At 45.3% G+C, this 21,837-nt stretch overlaps 2 protein-coding genes across 4 annotated transcripts in view; one reads left to right on the plus strand and one right to left on the minus strand.

Annotated features, from left to right (window-relative positions):
• Positions 1-21,837, minus strand: part of WDYHV1 (WDYHV motif containing 1) — a 227,869-nt gene that overhangs the window by 133,711 nt on the left and 72,321 nt on the right. The window contains exon 6 of one of the 2 annotated variants that reach the window (XM_029222567.1): positions 17,645-21,385. The exons of the other annotated variant lie outside the window; for it this stretch is intronic. Coding sequence (XP_029078400.1) covers positions 21,321-21,385 — 65 coding nt within the window. The 3' untranslated portion in view covers positions 17,645-21,320. Of the gene's footprint in view, positions 1-17,644; positions 21,386-21,837 lie in introns of those variants that run through there. 2 annotated transcript variants of the gene reach the window in all.
• The window catches only part of FBXO32 (F-box protein 32), a 29,374-nt gene continuing 9,821 nt past the window's right edge, over positions 2,285-21,837 (plus strand). Inside the window, exons 1-4 of one of the 2 annotated variants that reach the window (XM_029222560.1) lie at positions 2,285-3,010; positions 9,088-9,200; positions 10,053-10,102; positions 11,276-11,368. In XM_029222560.1, coding sequence (XP_029078393.1) covers positions 2,895-3,010; positions 9,088-9,200; positions 10,053-10,102; positions 11,276-11,368 — 372 coding nt within the window. In that variant the 5' untranslated portion in view covers positions 2,285-2,894. The remainder of the gene's footprint in view (positions 3,011-9,087; positions 9,201-10,052; positions 10,103-11,275; positions 11,369-21,837) is intronic. The other variant, XM_029222561.1, reaches the window with a different exon arrangement.

The raw sequence follows: 21,837 nt of genomic DNA on the forward strand, positions 1-21,837 counted from the left end.
TGTGATACACACACACACACACACACACACACACACACAATGGAATGTTACTCAGCCATAAAAAAGAATAAAATTCTGCCATTTGCAAAAACGTGGATAGACCTAGAAAGTAGTATGCTTAGTGAAATAAGTCAAAGACAAATATTTTACGTTATCACTTATATGTATAATCTAAAAAATAAAAATGAATATACAGTATACAGCAAAACAGAAACAGACTCAGAGAACAAAATAATAGATATTAGTGGGGGGGAGGGGCAAGATAGGGGTAGGGGATTAAGAGACAGAAACTACTATATACAAAATAGATATGCAACAAGGATATATTGTATAGCACAGGGAATTACAGCCATTGTTTTATAATAACTTTAAATGGAGTATAACCTATGAAAACACTGAATCATTACACTGAAACTAATATAATATTGTAAGTCAACTATACTTCAATTTTAAAAAAAGAATCAGGGAGTTACATATTACTAAGAGGCCATGGGCCATGTGAGTGCACTACACTACCAAAGAGGAAAGAACTGGTAACAATAATCCCATTTAACACACTTTCTAAACAATCCTGAAAGGTAGGCATTTATAGGCTCTACTCTTTCTTGACAGCTGAGGAAATTGTGCCTCCAGAATTTGTCATTCATGCAGGTCAGACAGACAGTATGTTGCTCTAGCAGAAATAGAATTCAAATCTTCTGACTTCTATAGTTTCTACAGAGATGTAGTTTGCTGACATGTAACTAGCATGCATCTTTAATAATCACATCTCTTAATTATGCTCCCTTACAGCTATCAATTCTCTCCAACAAAGGCCAGACCCAACACTGTCTCATCTGTCAGCATGATCATAGTGACTATCATTTACTTGGGATCTTCTGCAGTGTTTTTACAAGATATTTTTACTATTACTATGCTAATAAATTATTTATGGTGGAAAACCTGAATCAGAAAACTCTGGCTACTTGAAAACAGACTTTATTAAAAACATCTCCTTTCCCCTCCAACATGTACCCTCCTCCCAAGGCACACACAATTTCTTTGTCTACTCTGAGCCTTAAAGATTGCACAGAGTCGGTGGGGCAATGTTGATGGCTGCAGAGGAAGGGGTGTGGAAGAATCAAGGAATCAAGTGGAAGCTAATTATTGAGCATGCAGATTTTACTCTGCTGTGACCACTCTTTACAATCTAATTGACAAATGGAACAGACTGTAAAGTATCATAACTAGTAGTCATGAAGAACAATAAGATACCCTGATTGTCAGCAGCTTCCCGTATGTATTCACCTACTCATTGGACAAATAGTTACCTAAGGCCTACTCTAGGCCTTGCAAGGTGCTGGAGCTGGGATACCCCCAAAACAAGACAGTTGATCTCTCCTGGAGATTACATTCTGCAGAGAGTGGTAGCTTGTTACCAAAAAGCAAACAGGATAATTTCAGATTGTACTGTGGATTGTGAAGAAACTAGCCTTGTGACCCTAGTCACTGGTTTAACCCTTCTCAGGGGCTCTCAGTGCCCTCATCTGGAAAACCATAGCTGCCACACTGGGCCCCCCTCCCGGCCCCCGCCCCGCGGTTTCAAGGATGAGGTTAATAAGCTGAGGTCTGTGAGGGCCTGGGACTCTCGGGCATCGCCTCCTCACTGTGGACTTTTACCGAACTTCCTTTAGTCCCCATCAGTCGGGAGGAGGCGCATTCTGGGCCCCTCTCCCTAAACGCTCACCAAAACTAAAACAAAACTCCTGGCTTGATTATTTCCCCAGGAGAGCCTAATAGCCCAGAGGATGCCGAACAGCAGGAAGGGGAAAGGGGCTTCGCGGTTCTTCGTAATAAAATCCCATTCCCCGGCGCCCTAGACCCGGGCCAGGCGCCAGCGCTGCTCGCTTAGGGTGCCCAGAGTGGGGTGGAGGGCTGTCCCTGCTCTCCACTCCCACCGCGCGGGGACCAGCTGCCGCCTGGCCTCCTTCTCCTTCCTTTGCCACCTCGGAGACAAGCCTGACAGCAGACTCTTTAACAGTTCTGGGGCAGGGTGAGGTGGGGTGCTGTCCCCCCGCCCCACTCCCGCCTCGCGGTGGGTCCCCTCCTTCTCCCAAGAGCGGGTCTAGGCAGCGAGAGAGGCCAAGGAGGCTGCGCCCTCCTACCCGGCTCCGGGCCGCGCTGTGCCGGGCCTCGGTTCCTGCAGGGGTGCCCTGGATCGCGGGGCTCGATTGTGACAGCTCGGGGTTGGAAAGGGTGCCGTCCTTTCTTCCCACCCCCCGCCCCGCATTGATCCTGACGCCACTCGGGCCTCCCCCTCCCTGCCCCTCGCCAGGCCGGGAGCTGCAGGAGGACGGGGCGCAGTTTCCCGAGTGCCCTGCCTCGCTCTCGCGGCTGCAGAAGCTGCGCCCTGGGGGCGGGGTGGGAGCGCAGGAGGGCCAGAGGCGAAGGGGCAGTGGGAGCCCCGGCCCCGCGGCGCGGCTTCAAGTTTCCACCAGCGAGCGGTTGTGCAACAGCCAGAAGTGCAGGAGCCGAGGGCGCCTCGGAAAACAAGCCGAGCCTATAAACAAAGCCACGTGGCCTCTGGGCTGGGGGGGCCGGGCTAAGAGCAGGCGCCTCTTCCGGCAACAAAGAGCCGCGGCCAGCGGCCCGGGATAAATACGGCGGCCGGGACAGCAGCGCAGCACTCCAGGGAGCCTCGCGCGCCCGGCGACCCTCCACAGCGCCCCCCGCGAGCGCAGGTATCCCGCTCCGCACCCCCGATCCCGCAGCCCTCCACTCGGGCTCCCTGCAGCCGCTCCCTCACCGGCCCCGGCACCCCGAGCATCCGCCCAGGGCGGCGCGTCCCCAAGGCCGCCGGGCCAGTCCCGTCCATCAGTCCGTCGCGTCCATTCGTCGCGTCCGTTGGCAGTGCCATGCCATTCCTCGGGCAGGACTGGCGGTCCCCCGGGCAGAGCTGGGTGAAGACGGCCGATGGCTGGAAGCGCTTCCTGGATGAGAAGAGCGGCAGCTTCGTGAGCGACCTCAGCAGGTGAGGGGATCGCCACTAATTTCAGCTGCGCAGAACTGACCCGGTTGGTCTCCGGGAGCGGGTCGGGTGACTGGGACTCAGGCCGGGCTGCAACAGGGTGAGAAGGGAGCCCCTGACCAGAAGGATGGAAGTGAGTTGCCCGGGTTTCTGCAGAGGTCGCCAGAGCACGGGATTCGGGGTATTTGGTTTCTCTTATGGTTCAAGGTCAGCGTCTCCAAGTGGGCACGACTCTTTACAGAACCCCGTGTCCCTCTGAGAATCTGACGACAAACGAGGATCTAGTCCCCAAACGCTAAAACTTAAACACACAACTTCAGGGGTCCCCTGCCTTAAAGGACACCGGTGTCGCGCGGTTTGCGGGTCGGGGCGCCGGCGAGTGGGCTGCACAGCTTTCACCCTGGGGTGGCGGGGCTCCGAGCACAAGCCTGGAGACGGGATTGCACACGGGTCCCGTCGGGAGCACCTCCAGGCTCTTCCCACGCACAGGCGACCACAGAGTGGGAAGAGAGGATGAGTAACCAGGAAGGGGCCGCCAGATGGTCCCTGGGGCACCAGTGCTTGCGGGCGGACTTGCGGAGCCATGGTAAGGACTGAGAGACAAGAGCTGCGGAGGAGGGAAGGGAGGCAGGGTATAGATCCTACAAGCCTTGTACTCCTGGGGGGACGGCGTCTTTGCACCTGTTTCCTCGGTGGCACTTTCGGTCAGTTTTCTTTGTATAGTGAGTGCGCCCCCATTTCAAGTGATGCCTATCACCTGCAGAAAGCCCACCTGGCTTGCGTGAGCCTCTGGACTCAAGTTCCACCTGAGCTCTGTCAATCTGGTGGAAAATCCGAGGTCCACCGTGCCTGCTGCTCTGCTTCGTTAATAACACAGGGAAGCAGCGACAAATGAGTTAGGTGGTCTGGAGTCCCTCAGTCATGATCTCCACAGATGGCTCCCGGATCACTGCCATTTGGCCCAGAGGGGATCAGTGCAGACCGCTTACCCTTGGGTGCCTTTATCCCGGGCCTTTGCTGAAAACCACTGCTCCACACCCCAGCCCTTAAATTGACTTCAGTGGAGAGTTCTGTACCTGGGCCAGCTTCCCACTCAGATTTACCAGTGGTTGTTTGGCTGAGCCCCTGGCACTCAATTTCACGAAAACTATCAAGGAAAAATCGTTATTGCCATGTCCTGACCTCCAGAGCCCCACACCTGTTTGTGATTTGTAAAGCATCACCTTTTGTCTTCCAATGGGAAAAAAATGTTTAATCTTGGGGGTCTGCCAGGAGAGACAAGAGCACATTGACCTTTATGTTAAAGACACTTGGAAGCAGTCCCTGGGGAGTTTGCGGAGCACTATAAAGAAATCTTATTTATGAAAAACCAGATAATTTACAGGAAAATAAAAAGACCAACTGCTGTCACTAGACTTTTTTAAGGGACTCTAGTTACCAACTAGGCCTAAATTATTCTCCCTAGACTAAAAGCTTCCTTTTATTTTAGTAGAGTAGAAACTTCCTTCTTTCCTTCCTCCTCATTCCCAAGAAATGAGGATCTAATATTTTAGTGCTTTATCTTTGTGTAACAGTTTGGATTCTTTCTAGGGAGGTGCAGTCATGATCTGCTGAGCTGTGTCACAGTGGCCCACCCAGATATAAGTGTAGCATGCTCCTCAGCGGGAAACAGACCATTGGGTTCAGCAGGAGAGGTTCAAAATGCAGAGCCTCTGGTTCGCATAAACATTCACACTGCATCTGCTCCAGGAGAAAAGCGGGTATCACTCCTATTTCCAAGTAAATAGTGGTGCCTCTCCCTCCACAGTAGGGGAGACCTGGAGAAGGTTTTACCTTACCACAAAAGTTTAACCCAGGCTGGAATCAGGTAGCTACCCACCCCCTCTTCCCTTCTTTCCTCCATTTTCACGCTTTCTGAGCTAGAACTGTCACCACCAGCATCATCACAAAGCGTGATCGATATAGTGCCCACCTGTGGCTCTTTGATCAGTCATCTGAGGAATCATTTGGTAGCTCCTAGCAAAGCAGCTGGCTGTTTGTTTGCAGAGTGTTTTTTTCCCCAGCAATTGTAAACAATCCCTTCCCTACTTAGCATGAGAAGTCTGCCAACTTCTTAAAAGCAGTTGGCCTTCTGAGACCTGGGTTTGTAGTCTCGAATATCCCCACTGTTTTCAGTCTTGGTGATGTTTCGCTGTGATGTCAGGTTCGGGCTGAGTGCCTGCCTACTCAGGTGAAGTTGAATGCCTCCCCTGTTAGGAGCAAACAAGGCAGGCCCTTTTGTTTGTTTTTTTTTTTTTTCAGTATGCGGGCCTCTCACTGTTGTGGCCTCTCCCCTTGCGGAGCACAGGCTCCGGAGGCACAGGCTCAGCGGCCATGGCTCACGGGCCCAGCCGCTCCGCGGCATGTGGGATCTTCCCGGACCGGGGCACGAACCCGTGTCCCCTGCATTGGCAGGCGGACTCTCAACCACTGCGCCACCAGGGAAGCCCAAGGCAGGCCCTTTTGAAAGGGAGGGAGCGGGTGGATGTAAAACAGAGGCCTGCAGGAGCCTCATGCACTTACTCTGATTCCACCTACCATTCTGTGAGCTGCCTGAACAGGAGAGAGGGATGAGGGTACACTTGGTGTATTGCAGCCTGGGGACAGTGTTTTTGTGTTGACCACAGTTTGTCTGCCTAGCGCACCTTCTCTGGACTCTGTTGGCCATTCTCTCTGTGGTCCAGGGCCCTGTCCTCCTCCAGCAGCAGAATGTTACAAAACCCCATCACAGCTAAGTGCCCTGAACTGAGATCATGGGAGGATTTCAGATAAGCTTCAAGCAGGGCCCCTTGTGAAAAAGTTGAAGCTACATAAGCTGGAAGAGAAATGGCAAGTGTTACATTTGAGGAAAGAGTTCGGCATGAATTGGAGTGATCCAAGAATGCTTCAAGGAAGTGATGGTTGAGCCACCTCGTGTGCAGTCTTCCTCACCAACAACCCCCAACCCCGCCCCAGCCCACCTCCAGGATGAGTAATCTAAGCTCCCTGAGCCTGGGCCACTCTTCTGCAAGCCTGCAGTTGAAAACTCCAATGTTGCTTTCCAGTACAGCTAAGGCTGAACCAGGAAGCAGGAAGTTTACTTCAGTGCCCTGGATGAGTTAGTGAATAAGCAAATAAAAATAATAGTTAAGATTTTATGAGTGCTTACTGTGTGCAAGGCACTGTTCTAAGAGCTACATACACTAGGCTGTTTGTTTTGCCAGAACAATCTGGTTACTAGCCATGTGAGCTTGACAAATTGGGTATGTATTGGAGCAAATTAGCATAGAAACTCATTGGCCTTAATCTATAAGTAAGCCCTTTGGGGTAGGCCACAGCTTTCTTAAATGGCCTGTTATTACAAATGAAATGAGAAATAGGGCTTTTTTTTTTTTTTCCTTCCCTCCCTTTATCTCTGCTGCCAAATGGGCCTATTTTGAAATCTTTCACTTTTTCTAAAGTTGTCTTTAAGTATCTTTGTATGTGTGTGATGAAAGTACAGGGCTGGACGAGGTCTTCTTTCTTCTAGGCCTGTGCCTATAAAAATCAAGATTAGTAAGATCTGACTATAATATAGCGACTTTCTGGTTATTATTGAATTTAATGAAGAAAGCAGCCTCTTTAAATGGTTTTGCTTATTTGAAAAAAAAAAAAAATGTTGTGGTTCCTAAATGGTGGTGGCTTTTCTTGTTCAAAATTTCAGTTGTAATTTTCCATTGGCTTTGCATTTCCTTGAAATGGACATAACTGAACTCTCAAAATAGCCTCTAACTGAAATATATTATTGCTTAAAAGAAAACATATAAGCAGGCAACACAAATAAACCCCATAGCCCTTCCTTCCAGGCCCTACCTCTAAAGTCCAAAACCTATTGTCTAAGTGAAAAGTGCAAGGTTTCTCTTTGGTTAAAGCTTTTCTACATTCTCCAGTGGGAGAGCATCATCAATTATGTCAAATTCTTCTTAAACTAGCTTTGGAAATGAGTCACTTGGGCTTAAAGCAGGTTATTGTTGTTTCTGTGAAGAAAGCAAGTGCTCAAATTCCTTTGAGGAATGTTTTCAATTAGAAAAGAATAAGATGAAATATAAATATTTAACATTGCTAAGGAATGGTCACAATCTATGGCCCAGGCTCCGAAAATGTTCTGCTAAACCTTAAATGTGTGATTGAGAATAAGGCAGCTTCATTTTATGGTTCTCTCTATGTGGAACTCAGGCTGTAGGCTTTTGTTCATGGTGCATGTGCGAGTTTCCTTTAAAAATAAGGCTTCGTGTGGTATTTTTACACAAAATGGCCTAACTTTGTTTTCTAAAGCTGTTCTCAGCTTTGGTGCATCGTGGACCAATCAAGTGACTTTCCATCTTTCTCCCTTCTCCTCAGCATTGATTGAAATTTCTTAAACTAGCTCTAAGGGCTCAGAGTTCTGCTCTCCCTTTCTTCTGCCCCTCTTTTCCTGCTGACCTTGGTGCAAGTCAACTGACTGGTCGGTGGTTTTCTGCCTCTATAGCTGTGCAAGCAGACAGACACACACTCACGTGTGACACAAAGCTGGACCCAAAACATTCACCCTGGGCTCACTTAAGAAAGTGCCTCTAAGAGAGCGCATTTCCACAGTAATCGCTCTGAAACCTAAAAATATCCCGTTTCCCTCAATGAAAAGGAGAAGGCTAATGATATTAGGAAACTCAGTAAATGGTATTAAGCATGGCCTTCTGAGGGAAGATTAACAAATGACTGATTATCTATCAAGCCTATCCCTATGGGTCCAGAAACACTGAGTATATTGTTGGTAATGTCACGTGTAAGCATGTTAGTGAGACACTTATTGTACTTATTGAAGTGCTACTGGAGAGACCATTGTAGCAACAGGATACTGGAAATTGTTTCAACCCCTCTTTTCTCTTTTACATAATATCCATACAATGGAGAAGTGCAGGTGTACCTCATCTTATCCAACAGATGTAGGTCCAAAAAAGATATAAATTAAATCATATTTTAAATTCAGCAGAAGAACTCAGAAAATTAAAGGCCTCTAATATATGGCTGATGTAAGGGGAAACAAACCCTAATTGATGTTTTACTGGTTGGCATTATAAATCCTGCCTGGCGCGTGCATGCCCCACGGGAGTTGGGGGGATCGGGGAACCTATCTTCTCGTTGTACCTCAGTATTTCTCCTGCATTGCTTCTGTGGAAGCTCTTCAGAGACTTACTCTGAAATCCCATTGCATAATAGAATAGAACTCAGTCAGCCCCCCAAATGACAGCTCAGCTCAGTTTACTGAAGGAAATATGCCCCTGACCCAAGTTGAATCTACACATCTTTAGTGACCTGTGAATTGGCCAGTTCTGTCTTTTCAGCTCTTATAAATGTATGAGTTGTAAATACAGCTTGTTTCATTTAGGACTCAAGGTCTTCACCTCACAGCATGATGCCTAGTGTTAGTCAAGGAATTATATAAAACCTAAACAACTAGTACTATACACTGAACATCTCCTAGAGATGCAGTCTGTAAGTCAGATTTTTGTAAATGTTTTAAAGACACAAGGGGAGCATGCTAGTTAAAAGCAGCTTGGGTTCACTTTAAATAGGTGAATTGTATGGTATGTGAATTATATCTCCATAAAGCGGTTTTTTTTAAAAAGCAGCTTGGGGTGGATGTTTTTGCAAAATGAAAGTATTGTGTATTATAGTGATACCAGTAACCATTCCTCTCCCTCCCTCCCTCCCCATCCATTCATCATTTTTGCTTAAAATAATGTTGTTGTACCCTGCATGGCTCCTAAAGAGTGCAGGGCTGTGTGTCAAATACAATGGCAGACACTGTTGGGAATTCAAAAGAAGCAGAAGCCCCCGTCCCTGCCTTCCACAGAGATGTGACACTATTTCATCCCCGAAGAGGGAAGACTGGGCCCGTACAGACTTCTTTTGAGTGATTATTTTATTGTTTGGTTTGAGGAGCATGTATGTTTGTGTTTTATAACACAGTAAGCTATTTATAGAAACAGCTCATGTTAAAGTATAGCTGTTACAGCTCATCCCCTCTTGCCTGTTATTCCTAGTTACTGCAGCAAGGAAGTATACAATAAGGAGAATCTTTTCAACAGCCTGAACTATGATGTTGCAGCCAAGAAGAGAAAGAAGGACATGCTGAATAGCAAAACCAAAACTCAATGTAAGCCGTTTGTTGTGAACTTGAGAAGAAAACTGAAGATCATTATGATTGGGTTTTGGCAGGGGAACAAATCACACCTCACATGTTTGGCATCCGCTTTCATGTTGACTGTGTCATTCACAGAGGTTACCCGGATCTTTGCACTCAGAAACATGGCTGTGCATTTTATGAGTGAGATTAATGTATTCTTTACAGTCGTGTTTATAAGTCAGTTGCTAGTTGGGGTGTTTTTTCCCTGCTTGTCACTTACATTTGACATAGTTAAGCTTAGTTATTATTCAGTGGTATGGTCAGCTGAACCAGTTCCAGTGTGTGCTTTCGTTTAGAACTGTGTTTTGAGGCTTTGAACATAGATTTCTTTCTCCCTCTTCCCTTGTATAAATACTAGTAACATTTCTAGATGCTGGATGTAAGTATGAATAGAGAGTATAAAGTTCTATTAATAAGCATGAATTACAGATCTTTAGTTTATTCCATCTGTACGGCATGGTTTCTTCATATTATCTGTTCTATTTCTACTTTTTATGGCCTTGTTTAACTTGTAAGCTTGGCATTTAACACAAACTCGTACTTGGGTATTAGATTTTTTTCTTTAATTTGGAGCTCTGGTATACTCAATCTGAGTATCAAAGACTTGAAGTGCTTCCGACAAAGTAAATTACAACTCCAGTATTTATACACTGCAGAAGTTAGGCATTTGCCTCCCCTTAGATTGTCAGTAGAGTCTGTCCTTTTTTGTCGAAACTTTTTTACACTTTGGATTAAATGAAAACGAAACAAGTTTAAAATCTTGGGCATGTTATAAATTTTAAAGCTGTGGGGTTTTGGGTTGTTTTTATTTTGTCTTTGTAGATTTCCACCAAGAAAAATGGATCTATGTTCACAAAGGAAGTACTAAAGAGGTGAGCACCCATCTGCTTACTAAGGAGTATGCTTAGCTTTATGCCTCCCCTGACAGGGTAGGGGCGAGACTGGGAAACTACTTCACATCATGACTGTGTTCTTGGATGTGGGTGGTGGAGGCCTGCAGCCCACTACCTAGCCAGCCATCAGAGTTTGGGGCTACAGAGAGAGATGCAAAAGTCACTAGGTGGGCTCCCCAGTCATTCAGTGGGATGATGTATGTAGCAATGCTTTATAAAGATTAATATTCCCACATCTCAAACACACTATTATAAAGCTTTAGCCTTTCCCTCAGGGCAGTGCCTCCCTTTTGTTCTAAGATCTCTTTTAGACTTCAACTCAATTCATTTTAGCCCTGGAAGGGTTAATCACTAAATACGGGAGAAGTTTTCGTGCGCACCCAGTGTGAGGCTGCACGAGCTAGATGCAGAAGAGAACAAGACACTGTAATATCTAAATTTGCATGGCACTTTGTAAAACCCTTTTATGTACATTTTCCCGCTGCACAGGCATTTGCTCAGATAACTAGGATACAGGCAGTATGACAGATTGATAGAATTTCTATTGCTGTCAGGGACCTTGGAGAACATCTAGTTCGCTCTGTGACTTGAGGCCCTGAGAGGGCCAGGGATACACCCGAGACCACCCAGGTACTAGAAGCAGAGCTGGGACTGTGAGTCAGGGCTCTCTACACCCAGTGCCTTGTGTGTTCACAGAGAAAAGACCAAAACTTCTTTGGCTTTCTCATGAAGCCTTAAAAACGTTTCTGATGATCACAGAGAGAAAAGCACCAGAGATGTGGCAGACAGAGTTGACACACATGGGGCTAATTCTTACCCCAGGAGTATGTTACAGTGACCAACACACATCACATACCCAGCTCCCAACCTTTCCTTGACAGGCAAGTACAAGTGCGTGCAGAGAACAAGGGCCCAAATGGTACACGTCACAACTTTAGTCACTGACTAAAGCAGCTGCCGGCTGTACTACCCATCTTTGTGGCTCATGGTGGGGCAGGGCACCAGGGGCCCAGGGGCCCAGAAAGGGCTGATCATGGCACAGGAAAGCAGCAGATGGCCATAGGTTACCTAACACAGCCACCAAGCTTGTCAGCAGAGTCCAGGCAGATTTTTCTGGAAAATGACCTCTGCACCCCCTGCTTTCACATTCAGCGCCATGGATATTGCACTTTGGGGGAAGCCTTCAACAGGCTGGACTTCTCGACTGCCATTCTGGATTCCAGAAGATTTAACTACGTCGTACGGGTGAGTCTCTGTAGATTACCCAGACTCCCAAGTTGAATTGTCTTTTCGGGTTGTCTTGAAGTAGTTCCCCCACACCAACCAAAAAAAACACAAACAAACAACTTTTTAGGACCCTGGGGATTTTAAGGAAAGCAGAAAATGGATTCCTCAACTCCCCCCTCCCCCGATGTACTTCAGGTTCCTATACGGATACTGAGATCCACGTAGGATGGAGCCATCCATATGGATGTCCCTGAGATTGGCCCCCTCGGACAGGGGCTGCCGTAATACCTCACGTGAGCCACAGTGCAGGCAGCAGAGGCTCTAGCAGTAAGATCAGCAACAGAGAATTCAGCAGAAAGCAAGCTGTAAAGCACCTTGGCTTGTTTTAAAAACTTTGTGCACCTATGATTGTTCTCACTGTCCTTCCTGCCTGGCTTTAGCTGACTCTAGGTGACCCTAAGGCATTCTTGGTTTAAGCCTCAAAACTGGGTGAGTTCAAAGCACCCCAGAACTTCTTCCTCCTGACTCCCTTCCCCCACCCCCATGTAGTAACAATATTCAGTCCCAGGTTCACTTAAAGCTTGAAACTACCTGTTTGGCTCAGTTGCTTCCCATTTTAAACCCTATGTTGGAAAAAAATAATTTTTTAATGAGCTTTAGCAAAATATTAATGATGAAGGTAGTAAAGCAAGGAAGTCTAACCATGACCTTCAAGTCACTGATTCTTTTTAGTTGGTTGGTGGTTGTTTTTCCCCTCTAAGCTCCCTTGTATGTTTTTGTCAGTGGTTCCACCTGGGGGGGGTAGCAGCTGTTTGGGTTTTAGGATCAGAAGTAGGAGGGAATTTACCCGCCGTGGGTGTTAGTTGGTTGGGTTTTTTCTTTTCCCTGGGTTGTGCTTCTCAGTGCCGTGTCATTGAGTCAGATGACTGCAGAGGCTCAGCCAGAGCGATGACATTCAAGCCCCCTTGAGGCCTGGGTCATTCACCTGTCATCTGGGCAGATGCAGGGCTGGCCGTCCCAACTGACCTGATAAAAAACCCAGGCCTCTTGTAGGTTAGAAGCTCTGAGCAGAGCCCATGACCAGACCTGTCTAGTCTTCAGCTGAGCCCTTATTCCAGTCCAAAAGGGATGAAAATAAGAGACCTTCTTGATGAAATGTTCATGTCATTTCATCAAGACTCTGCCGCTTCTGGGAGGTCACTGTGGCCGGCAACCCAGTGCAGGCTGGTTGGAGTCAAGCCCGGGAAGATCTGGAAACTTGTTGCTGAGACTGAATAGTTTCCATCCTCTAGGTGTTAGAGGAAGACACCCAGATCTGATGTCTTGATTCCAAACTGATCAGCATTTGGTCAGTTTTAAGACGGTTCTCCTTCCTACTTGTTCTCCTTCTCACAAGAAACAAAGCAAAGGAACAAGGATTCAAATAGTGAAAATCTGTTTCATGCAATTATGTGCACTGACACCTTTTAGCCTTCCATTAACCCTGTAAAGTGTAGGTACTTTTATCATCGCTGTTTACATATACAGTGAGGTAAAAATGACCTGTCCAAGGTCACGAAGCTACAGAAGGGAAGAAATCCAGATCTGAAACCTGGGCAGTCTAAAGTCCACACTCTTTAGCTGCTACAATGAGTTCCATATAAGCAGAGGATTGAAAGTAAAATGGCCTGAGGTCAGATCCCAGCTCCACGGCTTTCACGCTGTTTCAGCCTCTCCAACACTCACATTCCCGGGTGTAAGAAGGACTTAGAATAACCTCACTTCACAGGGTATCTGTGAAACTCAGTAATGGAAATACTCTGCAGACCAGAATATGTTATTCAAAGTCAGCTACTAATACTTATTATTACCTACTTATCAAAATTATTGTTTATTCTCCCTGAAAAGTCTTTTCAATTTGGTTGATAAAAAATGTTTTTCTACTTAGAAAAAAGAAAAATTACCTGGGGAATCATGCCCTCTGCCTTTGATTAAAACTCAGCATAGAGGACTTGTGTCTGTCAGTATCTGATTGTAAAATACATCCTGAGCACATTCTCCTAACCTTTAAGAAACTACTGAATGCTTCCAGTTATTAGGTTCAGAAAGAGGGGGGAATATTTCCATTTTGGATAGAACAATCTTTTTTTCCCCTTCACTGTTAAGGGTCCTCTGTAATTTGAGAAATGCCATTTTTATAAAGAGCTTAAAACATTTTAATGATAGGCACCACGTTTTGAGGGTTTTCTTCTAAGGAACTTAAGACACTTCTCAAATATTCTTCTTATCCTTAAACCAACTTTGCAAAGTAGCTTGCCAGTATGTTATCCTCATCTTACTACTTCAGCTTAATGGTTTTTTAATACTACAATGATTCCTCAGTCCCAGTAAGAAACCGAACCAACTTTGAAGCCTTAAAATCTGTTTAACCTCTTTAAAGACAAAGTACATTTTTTAAAAAGGTGTCATGTTCATGCTAGCTGTCAATGTTAATAAAAGAGACATGCAGAGGGAATAAAAGGGATAGCCAACACTCCTATCTCAATGTTATGATGTTTTATCAGCATGAAAATTTTGTGGAACTTTTGGAATCAAAATTTGAATATAAATAGGAGAGGTTTTTATACAGCATTTGTACCTTTTTTTAATTGGCTTCAGGCTACACTCATTGCCTCTACCTGCTTCTCTACACACTTCCAATGGCTTAAACATAGTTTTAACTGGGTTTTAAAGATGATTTTAAATCTTTAAAAGCAGTAACTTATGAAAGGCCATTTTTAAAAAATGGGTTTACACCACGCCTCAAGACCAGCACATTTTGGAAAGTCCCCTGGGGAGCCAGTGAGGATTCCAGGGGCTAGGCCAGTGGTGGGGTTAGAACCGTAACCACAAGAAAGCAAGTACTGACTAACCCACCCAGGGCACAGAGAGGCCAGCGGAGAGAGTGGATCTCCAGTAAACACATCAGAATCACATCTGCACATTAGAATCACCTGTGAAGCTTGCTCCTCTAAGCCCACCTCTAGAGCACCGGAGTTCATTAGTTGAAGGTGATGCCCAGGCACTGCTACTTAAATTTATCCACCAGGTGATCCCAGTGTGTTTTCAAGTTTGTAAACCAGCTCAGAAACTACTTGGGAGCCCAAATGTTATATGTTGCATAATGAGTTTTTAAACAAGACACCCCGAGGCACAAGTGCAAGAGAGGGCTTTAACGCTTTAATGCCAGAATGCTCTTTGATCTGGTCCTCCCAGCTCTCTCTATGGGATGAGAATGTGGCCAAGTACATGGTAACTGTAGACGCTGTCTTCAGACCAGGAAGATCCTTGAATAGCGGTTTCCTGACCTGAATGAAGTGACCCCTGTGTGCATCAGATCAGGAAGGACAAACAGAAGTTTGCAACCTCACTCTCTCTGTCCCTCTGCAGCAAAGAAGAACATCCACAAGCTAAACCAGTAGTGCATATTTTTATTTTTTTCTGCATTACCACCCTAAGTCCATTTGAATGTTTCCAGCAAGTTACTGCATTCCTACCGCCCCTAAAAGTCTTTTCCAAAAACATGTTTTAGTTTAAGTTGACTGGTGGTTTGGCAAATGAAAGGCTGAAATATGGCACGATGACTCAAATTCAAACCCAATGCCTTAAATTAAGGGCGTGCTGTTGCCAAGCCCCTGGTGGGTTGTGATGTGTATGGGCAGCCTGGCCCCTTCACCAGGTCCCTCTGCTGCAGTGACCTTGGATTAATTTGGTGCTGCACAGCCTTCCTCTGATGGAAGGCGGCCCCTGCCACCTCGGTCTTAAAACTGGTGGGTATCTTTTTCCACTGAGACAAAGAAGCTGGCAGGGAGGGAAGGTGGCCAGCCATTCCAGTGGCAACAAAATCAAAAGAACAGGGCGCAAGCCCATTTGAAAGTGATTGGCAGAAATGGTTGGGAATTGTGAGAATTCACTGTGGGGTATTAACAGTGAGGGCCCTGAGCAGGTCCCTAAAATGAATGCTGATTTGGCTGCTAATGATTTTACCAAAGAAATGCTGCAGCTCTTGGAATTCCGAGCCTTCTCAGTCACACTAAGCCTTTAGGCAAGCAAGAGATCCTGCCATTTCTGGGTGCCCACAGAAGTGGGGGACACTCACAGAACTTGAGGGTATGACCACAGGATTGGGGGAGTGCATGCAGAAGTAGGGGGTACCCAAAAAAACGGAGGAAGCCTGAGAGACCAGAATAGTGGTATTTTCGACCATGGACACCTGACAGTACATTAATAATTTAAGCATGTATTCTCAATTTATGTATATTCATAAATTCACTTGTAAATCATATACCTATAAAAGGTGCTAATAATGGTACCTATCCCATCATGTTGCTATAGAATTAAACTGAGCTTAAACACGTGAAATGCTTTTAGACAGTGCCTGGTATATGGTGAGCATCAGTTGTTGCTGTAACTATTGTCATCTTTAGTGTCCTAATTACAGGAATTAGAAAATATATGAAAGTAGAAATTAAAGATGAAATAAAACATAGAGATTGATTATTTTACGACTTTTCTACCTGATTTTCTTTCCCATCTGACTTTGGAGACCAGAAGATCAAAAATGTGCCCATGTTGTATAAATTTTTTTCTTGAGGATTCAGAATTTAAATATATCCCACCATGAGCCCAGAAATATATTTTATACTAAAATTCTAGCTAGTTTCTAGGCTCAGTCAGGTGCTTATTATACAGGGGATAGGCTAAATTGGATAGGTGAGTTGCGTGTTAATTGCCAATTCAGCAGACTTTTTTCCCATCCAAGGAGGGATGTTCCTGAGAGCATATGACATTGTTCTAAGTTGCTCTGGTTGAGGGTGAGACAGAGGTTTAAGTATCTGTGAGCTAGGATCCGAAGGCCCCTCGAGTCTTCTAAAAGAAGGGCTTTCCAAAGGCAAGGAGGTGACAACATCCTCTGCTAGGTCCCCGTACATCAATATTGCTTCAGGTGAGTGTTTTCAAATCCCTAAGCAGGTGTTTTCTATATTAAGTCCATACCATATACCTAGTGTTGCCACAGTCACTTGAGGAATCAACTAAGACCTGGTGTCTGCTGGTCAGGAGTTTCTGGGCTACTCTGGGAGACAAGGTACAAGGTACTGCAGTAGCAAATTGGGTTTGGTCCTGTCTAGGAGAACGGAAGAAGAAGCACTGGAGGCAGCTTCTTGGAAGAGGTAGAACCTGAGATTCTCCTTCCTTGAAGGATGGCCAGGATTTGGCCAGGTGGAGAGGCAGGTAGAAGGCTTTGCAGGGACAAATGGCGTGAGCAGAAACCTGAAGCTAGAGAGAACAGAAGTGGAGGGGAGTGATGGCGGGCCAGGGGCCAAGGGCAATGTGACATCCAACCTTGTAGAAGCGTAGGGTGGGGGTAAGGAGGCTACAGCAGACAGGGAGCCCAATTTAAGCAGCCTCATTGAGGCAGACAGACCTGCTCAGATCAATGCGACAGGGAATAGGGCATCATTCTAAGTTCAGAATTTTCTGGGATGGATGGAAGACAGAGAGGCAAGTTGTTCTCGGCTAAGAATACAATTAATTTGTGTAAACTTGGCCCTCAGTTAGAGGGATGTTTCACTTGCAAATAATATTTACCCAATCTTGACATGCCTGGAGATTATTAATGTAGCAGAAATGTTCCTTCTTCCAACCTGTCAGTGTTCAGGCTCAAAGTCAGGACAAAACTTTCCAGGTTTTAATCTGTGTTATCCATTGAGTAAATAAGGGTCTTGGAAGTACCTGGCACTCAATGCAGGCAGAAGCACTGCCTGATGTAACCAAAGGTTTATTGCAAAAGACATAATTTTCCTGTGGGCACCCAGCTGGCGTACTGAGCATGTGAGAAATGGCAGGGGCTTCTTGAAGTTTCTTCCTACCTTTGATAATCCTACGGCTTGTTTTCTAATCAGACATATACCTTAAACTGCAGAGCTCACTGTCATAGGAGATAGAAGAATTAGGGATAAGTTACATTCTTAACAATATTCTATGCAAGATAGAGTATGCTTGGGCAACAGCTGCATGGGTAACCTTGAACTAACAGGGAGAGTAGCTGCTGTTTTTGTTGATGCTTCTGAAGCCCCAGTTGCTTAGTGTCCCTTTAAATCCCTTTAAATATGTGTGTGTATGTGTGTATATATACCTACATATATGGATAGATATAAATATATGTATTTGTTAAGTGCCTGCCGTGTGCCAGGTTGCGGTAGAGTGGTAAACAAGATAACCCCTTCTGTCTTGAGGTTTCTATCCCAATTAGACAGTCAGCAAGCAAGTAAACAAGATCATTTCAGACATGTGTAAATGAAACAGTGAGGAACACTGAAACCATAGTAAGATCTAGGATGGTCCGCAAAGGGCTCTCTGAGCTCTCAAACAGGTGGCATTTGAACTGAGACCTGAGGGGTGGGATGGAGCTGGCACGTGAAGACGTGGCAGGACCAAGGCTGGGAGGTGGGAATGAGCTGAGCCTGCTCAGGGAACCGAAGGTGGGCCGTGTGGACAGAGCAGAGCGAGCTAGGGAGGCACTGGGCAAAATGAAGCTGGACAAGGGGCGAAGACCAGGTCAGGGAGGACCTTGCCAGTTATGGGCAAAGGGAAGCCATTTGAGGGTTTCAAGCAGAGAAGTGACGTGAGCTAATTTATTTTTAAAAGTCTGAATGCTATGATGAACCGAAGGGAAGAGATGACACGAAACGCGCGTTTTCTGCGGGCAGAGTGAGATAAGAGGGCAATCTCCTCTCCCCATTCATCTTCCACGCACCACTTCAAGCTGAGGTTGATATCCCTCCGAGACTGACTATAGGATATCGCTCGCAACGAGACTTTTCTTCTACTCAGCATGTCTAAGACTAGCACAAGCCAAAGCTGAAGGGCAGGGTGTGGTTTCAGCAGGCGGCAACCACCAGCCCTTCCTCCCGTGGCCCAGAACCGGTCCTGTTACTGCACAGCTAGTCACTGTGGATCGGTTCGTGCTGGATCCCCAGGCGGCCCCCACGGTAATGATAGCCTGTAATTCAGGAGGAGCTGAGAACCCTCTTCTCCCACCCCTAGCCCAGTCCCCCACCCCGCCTCTCCTTAAACACAGCCACAAATTACTGGCACCTGGGCTAAAATTTGCCCAGCAGAAAACAAACAGCCATTTTCAAACAATCCGTTTTCCTCTGCTTTTTCTCGTGTGGCTAGAGGCAAAGAATCCAACTGGCTAAGTCATCTTGGTAAATAAATTGCTAGATACAGCCCTACTCCCCCTAGGCACACAGCTCTCTTGACACAGAATTAAAATTAATAAATTCTGTCTTCTTTACCACTAGTTCCACACAGTACTGGTTCTGGGTCCGTAGAGTTATTGTGATGTGGAAAGTAGACCTAAATGATTTACCCAAAGCAATTGCCTCATCCTAAATGCGTTATTAACCCTTTCTGGGTATTATTTCTCCCTTAATGTGAAAAGCTGATTACCGGTCCCAGTGTAATACTGATATAAGATTTCCAGACTCTTTCCTAGAACACTACATGGTATTGCCACTATTTTTAAAGTTTCGACCTAGATGCAAATTTGATTGGCCTTGACAAACTGAAGTCCTTAAACTATCAAAATACATGTTCTCCGTTAGACATATCTGTGTCCAAGTCCTGGCTCCACCACTTGCTACTGCTATATGTCCTCAGGTGAGTTGCTTAACTTCTCTGAGCCACAAAATCCTCTTTTGACTAGTGGAGAGAACCCACTTCAGTGGGTTGCCTCTGAAGATTAAACAAGATGACACATGTAAAATGCGTAGCATGTAGTAAACACCCATTACTGCTAGCAAAATAAGACTTCATGGTAGATGCAACTATGTAAGCCACAGAATGTATCAACATTAACTTTTATCAGCAGACAGGGAGCTACTAAATATATCAGAAACATAATAAAAATGACAGAGAGGAATATGAAAATTTGAAAGCATTTAAGCATTTGGTTGACAATACATAAAATTGAAATACAGGGATTCTAAAGGTCTCTAAACCAGCTGTACTTTACCCTACTATTCACTATGCCTTCCCTGGCAGTACTTCTACCTAGTAATAGTCTCTGTACTATGATAAAAATGAATGATAATAATTTGTTGAGTATATTCTTGCTATCAGGCACTGTTCTGAGTGCTTTATGAATGCATTTAACCTTCACAGCAACTCTAAAGTAGGTACTATTATTATGTATGGTTTACAGATGGGGAAACTGAGGCAGGCAGTTTGGCTCTGGAGCCCTCACTCTTGAACCCTATCATACACACACACACACACAATCAGAAATTGACAAATTATGGCCCAAGGGCCAAATCTGCCCCCCATGCCTGTTTTTGTAAATAAAGTTTTATTGGAACACAGCCACACTTATTCATTTACATACTGTCCAAGGCTGCTTTTGTACTACAGTTGCTGAGTTAATTAGTTGCAACAGAGACCTTATGACCTCCAAAGGTTAAAATATTTACTATCTAGCCCTTTACAGAAAAAGCTTTACAGAAAAGATAACCCTTGATATCCACTTTAAACTTCACTAAAAGAATGTGGTTTGGAAGGGGAAGAAATAATACCTTATAATAATAATGCCTTGTATTTGGTATTTACAGTGGGTTTTTACATACTGATCTCAGTTACTTCTCATAACAACCCTGTGAAGTAGGTAGTCTTTTTTTATTTCCACTTTAGAAATGAAGAAACTGGGATTCTGGGAGGTTAAATGACTTACACCACAGACTAGACGGTAAACTCCGTGAGTCTAGGGATCGTGTGTCTTTATCCGCATCACCTACCACAACACTACGATAGAATGGGCATGCAGAAAATACTTGCTAAGTGAATGACAACTGTAAAGGTCACCCAGCTAGAGCATCCAAGTCCCCTCCTATTCTGGGGTTCTCTCTCCTGACCCCAAGGCTGCCGGACAGTGAAAAGAAGGACTTTCCTTTGACACCGGAATAAACAGAAGGTGGCTGACGTGTCATTCTCCTGACAGTTGATCGATTTTTGCTTCTGTTATCTTTCTCTTCCTTAGTCAAAGATCATCTCAGTCAGACCAAAGGGCTTTTTTGTTTCCCCTCAAATGCATAGTCACAGCCTTGAGAATTTTTGTGTCCTTGTGATTGGTGCATTTTTAGACAAGATTGAAACTGATGCCCTCGTGAGATGGTAGTCACATGAAATGGGGGTTTTGGACGGATTTCAGGCAGAGCTCTGCCCGCCCTCCTCCCACCCCAGGATGAGTCACTACCCTTCCCAGAGCCGACTCAAGACTTTTGTTTTCTTTCATCTTGCTTTGTGCTGGTCATGTGAGGCTCGGGGTATTAATAGACCCTGGGCTTGGCCTTCTGAATCTCGTTGTTGGTCAAGGAGATAAAGGAACGGTTTGGCCAGTCCCTTTGTGCCATTTTTCACTCCTCTCTCGACCGTCACGCGCTGGTTGGTGACAGAGCTGAACTGGAAAGGTAGAGGACAACCCGTCTGGTCACCGCCTGTGGACGTGGCCTCTGCTGATGCTTTGACTTCTTGCCTCCCTTTGTGGGCATTTGGTCAGTTCCTGACGTCCAGCCTTGGATCACCAGTACTAATCTTCAAAACCAGCCTCAGTCTTTCTCTGCCACCTTCCCCCAGCCTGATGACAGCATCTCTCCCTGTGTGTGAGAGAGATACATAAGCCAGGCAGGAAAAGATTGGGGGTCTTTTTTTTTTTTAACTTAGAGTAAAATTATGTTCAGGAAATTAAAAGTCTGTCCGTGGTTTGACAGGCTCCTAAGGGGCTCCATGGGGACAAAATTTTTAAACAAATGCCTTGGAAGCAGAGGTTCTTTGAATTGCCTGGGGCTTTGATCCAAAAGTTTCAGTTCTTCTCTGCAGCCCAATTTTTAAAATGTCACTTTGCTAGTTCCCTCAGCCTTGATTCCAGCACCCAGCACAGTGTCATACTTGGTGTTTACTGACCTGAAGTGAAGTTGGGCTGGGGCCTGGCCAGGAGATGAAACTCCCTTGGAAGGTTTCCTAGGAGCAGAGATAGAAGCTTTAACATAAAGGGAGGTCCTGGGTCTCTAAATCTAGTTTACTGGCTCTAAGGCTAGTGAGTTTTACTTAGCCTGGTGGGTTCTGGTGCAATTAATTATTTTCACTTTATATCAACCTCTTTTGTTCGATAACTCTGTGAAAGCACGAAGTAGAAGGATCCCGCTGAGCCCTCTCACTCCTTGTGGCATAGTTGGTAAAGTTTAGTTTCTTGAGCCTCACTTTGCTCATCTGTTAACTGGGTAGAACCACTTGATCTCTAAGAGCCCATTCCAGTCTATAAAGTTTCATTTTTTCAATAATAGAATCTTTGTTTTTTTAAATCTTGCCACATTTATAAAGAATTTTGCTTTTGAAGGGAAGAAAGACTATGCTAAGGGTGCACCAACTTAAATTATTATCTTTATTTCTTTTTGTACATGGGTGGTGGGAAT

The sequence above is a fragment of the Monodon monoceros genome, unplaced genomic scaffold (genome assembly GCF_005190385.1).
Source record: "Monodon monoceros isolate NGI ecotype Baffin Bay Population unplaced genomic scaffold, NGI_Narwhal_1 Super_Scaffold_14, whole genome shotgun sequence".
NCBI lineage: Eukaryota > Metazoa > Chordata > Mammalia > Artiodactyla > Monodontidae > Monodon > Monodon monoceros.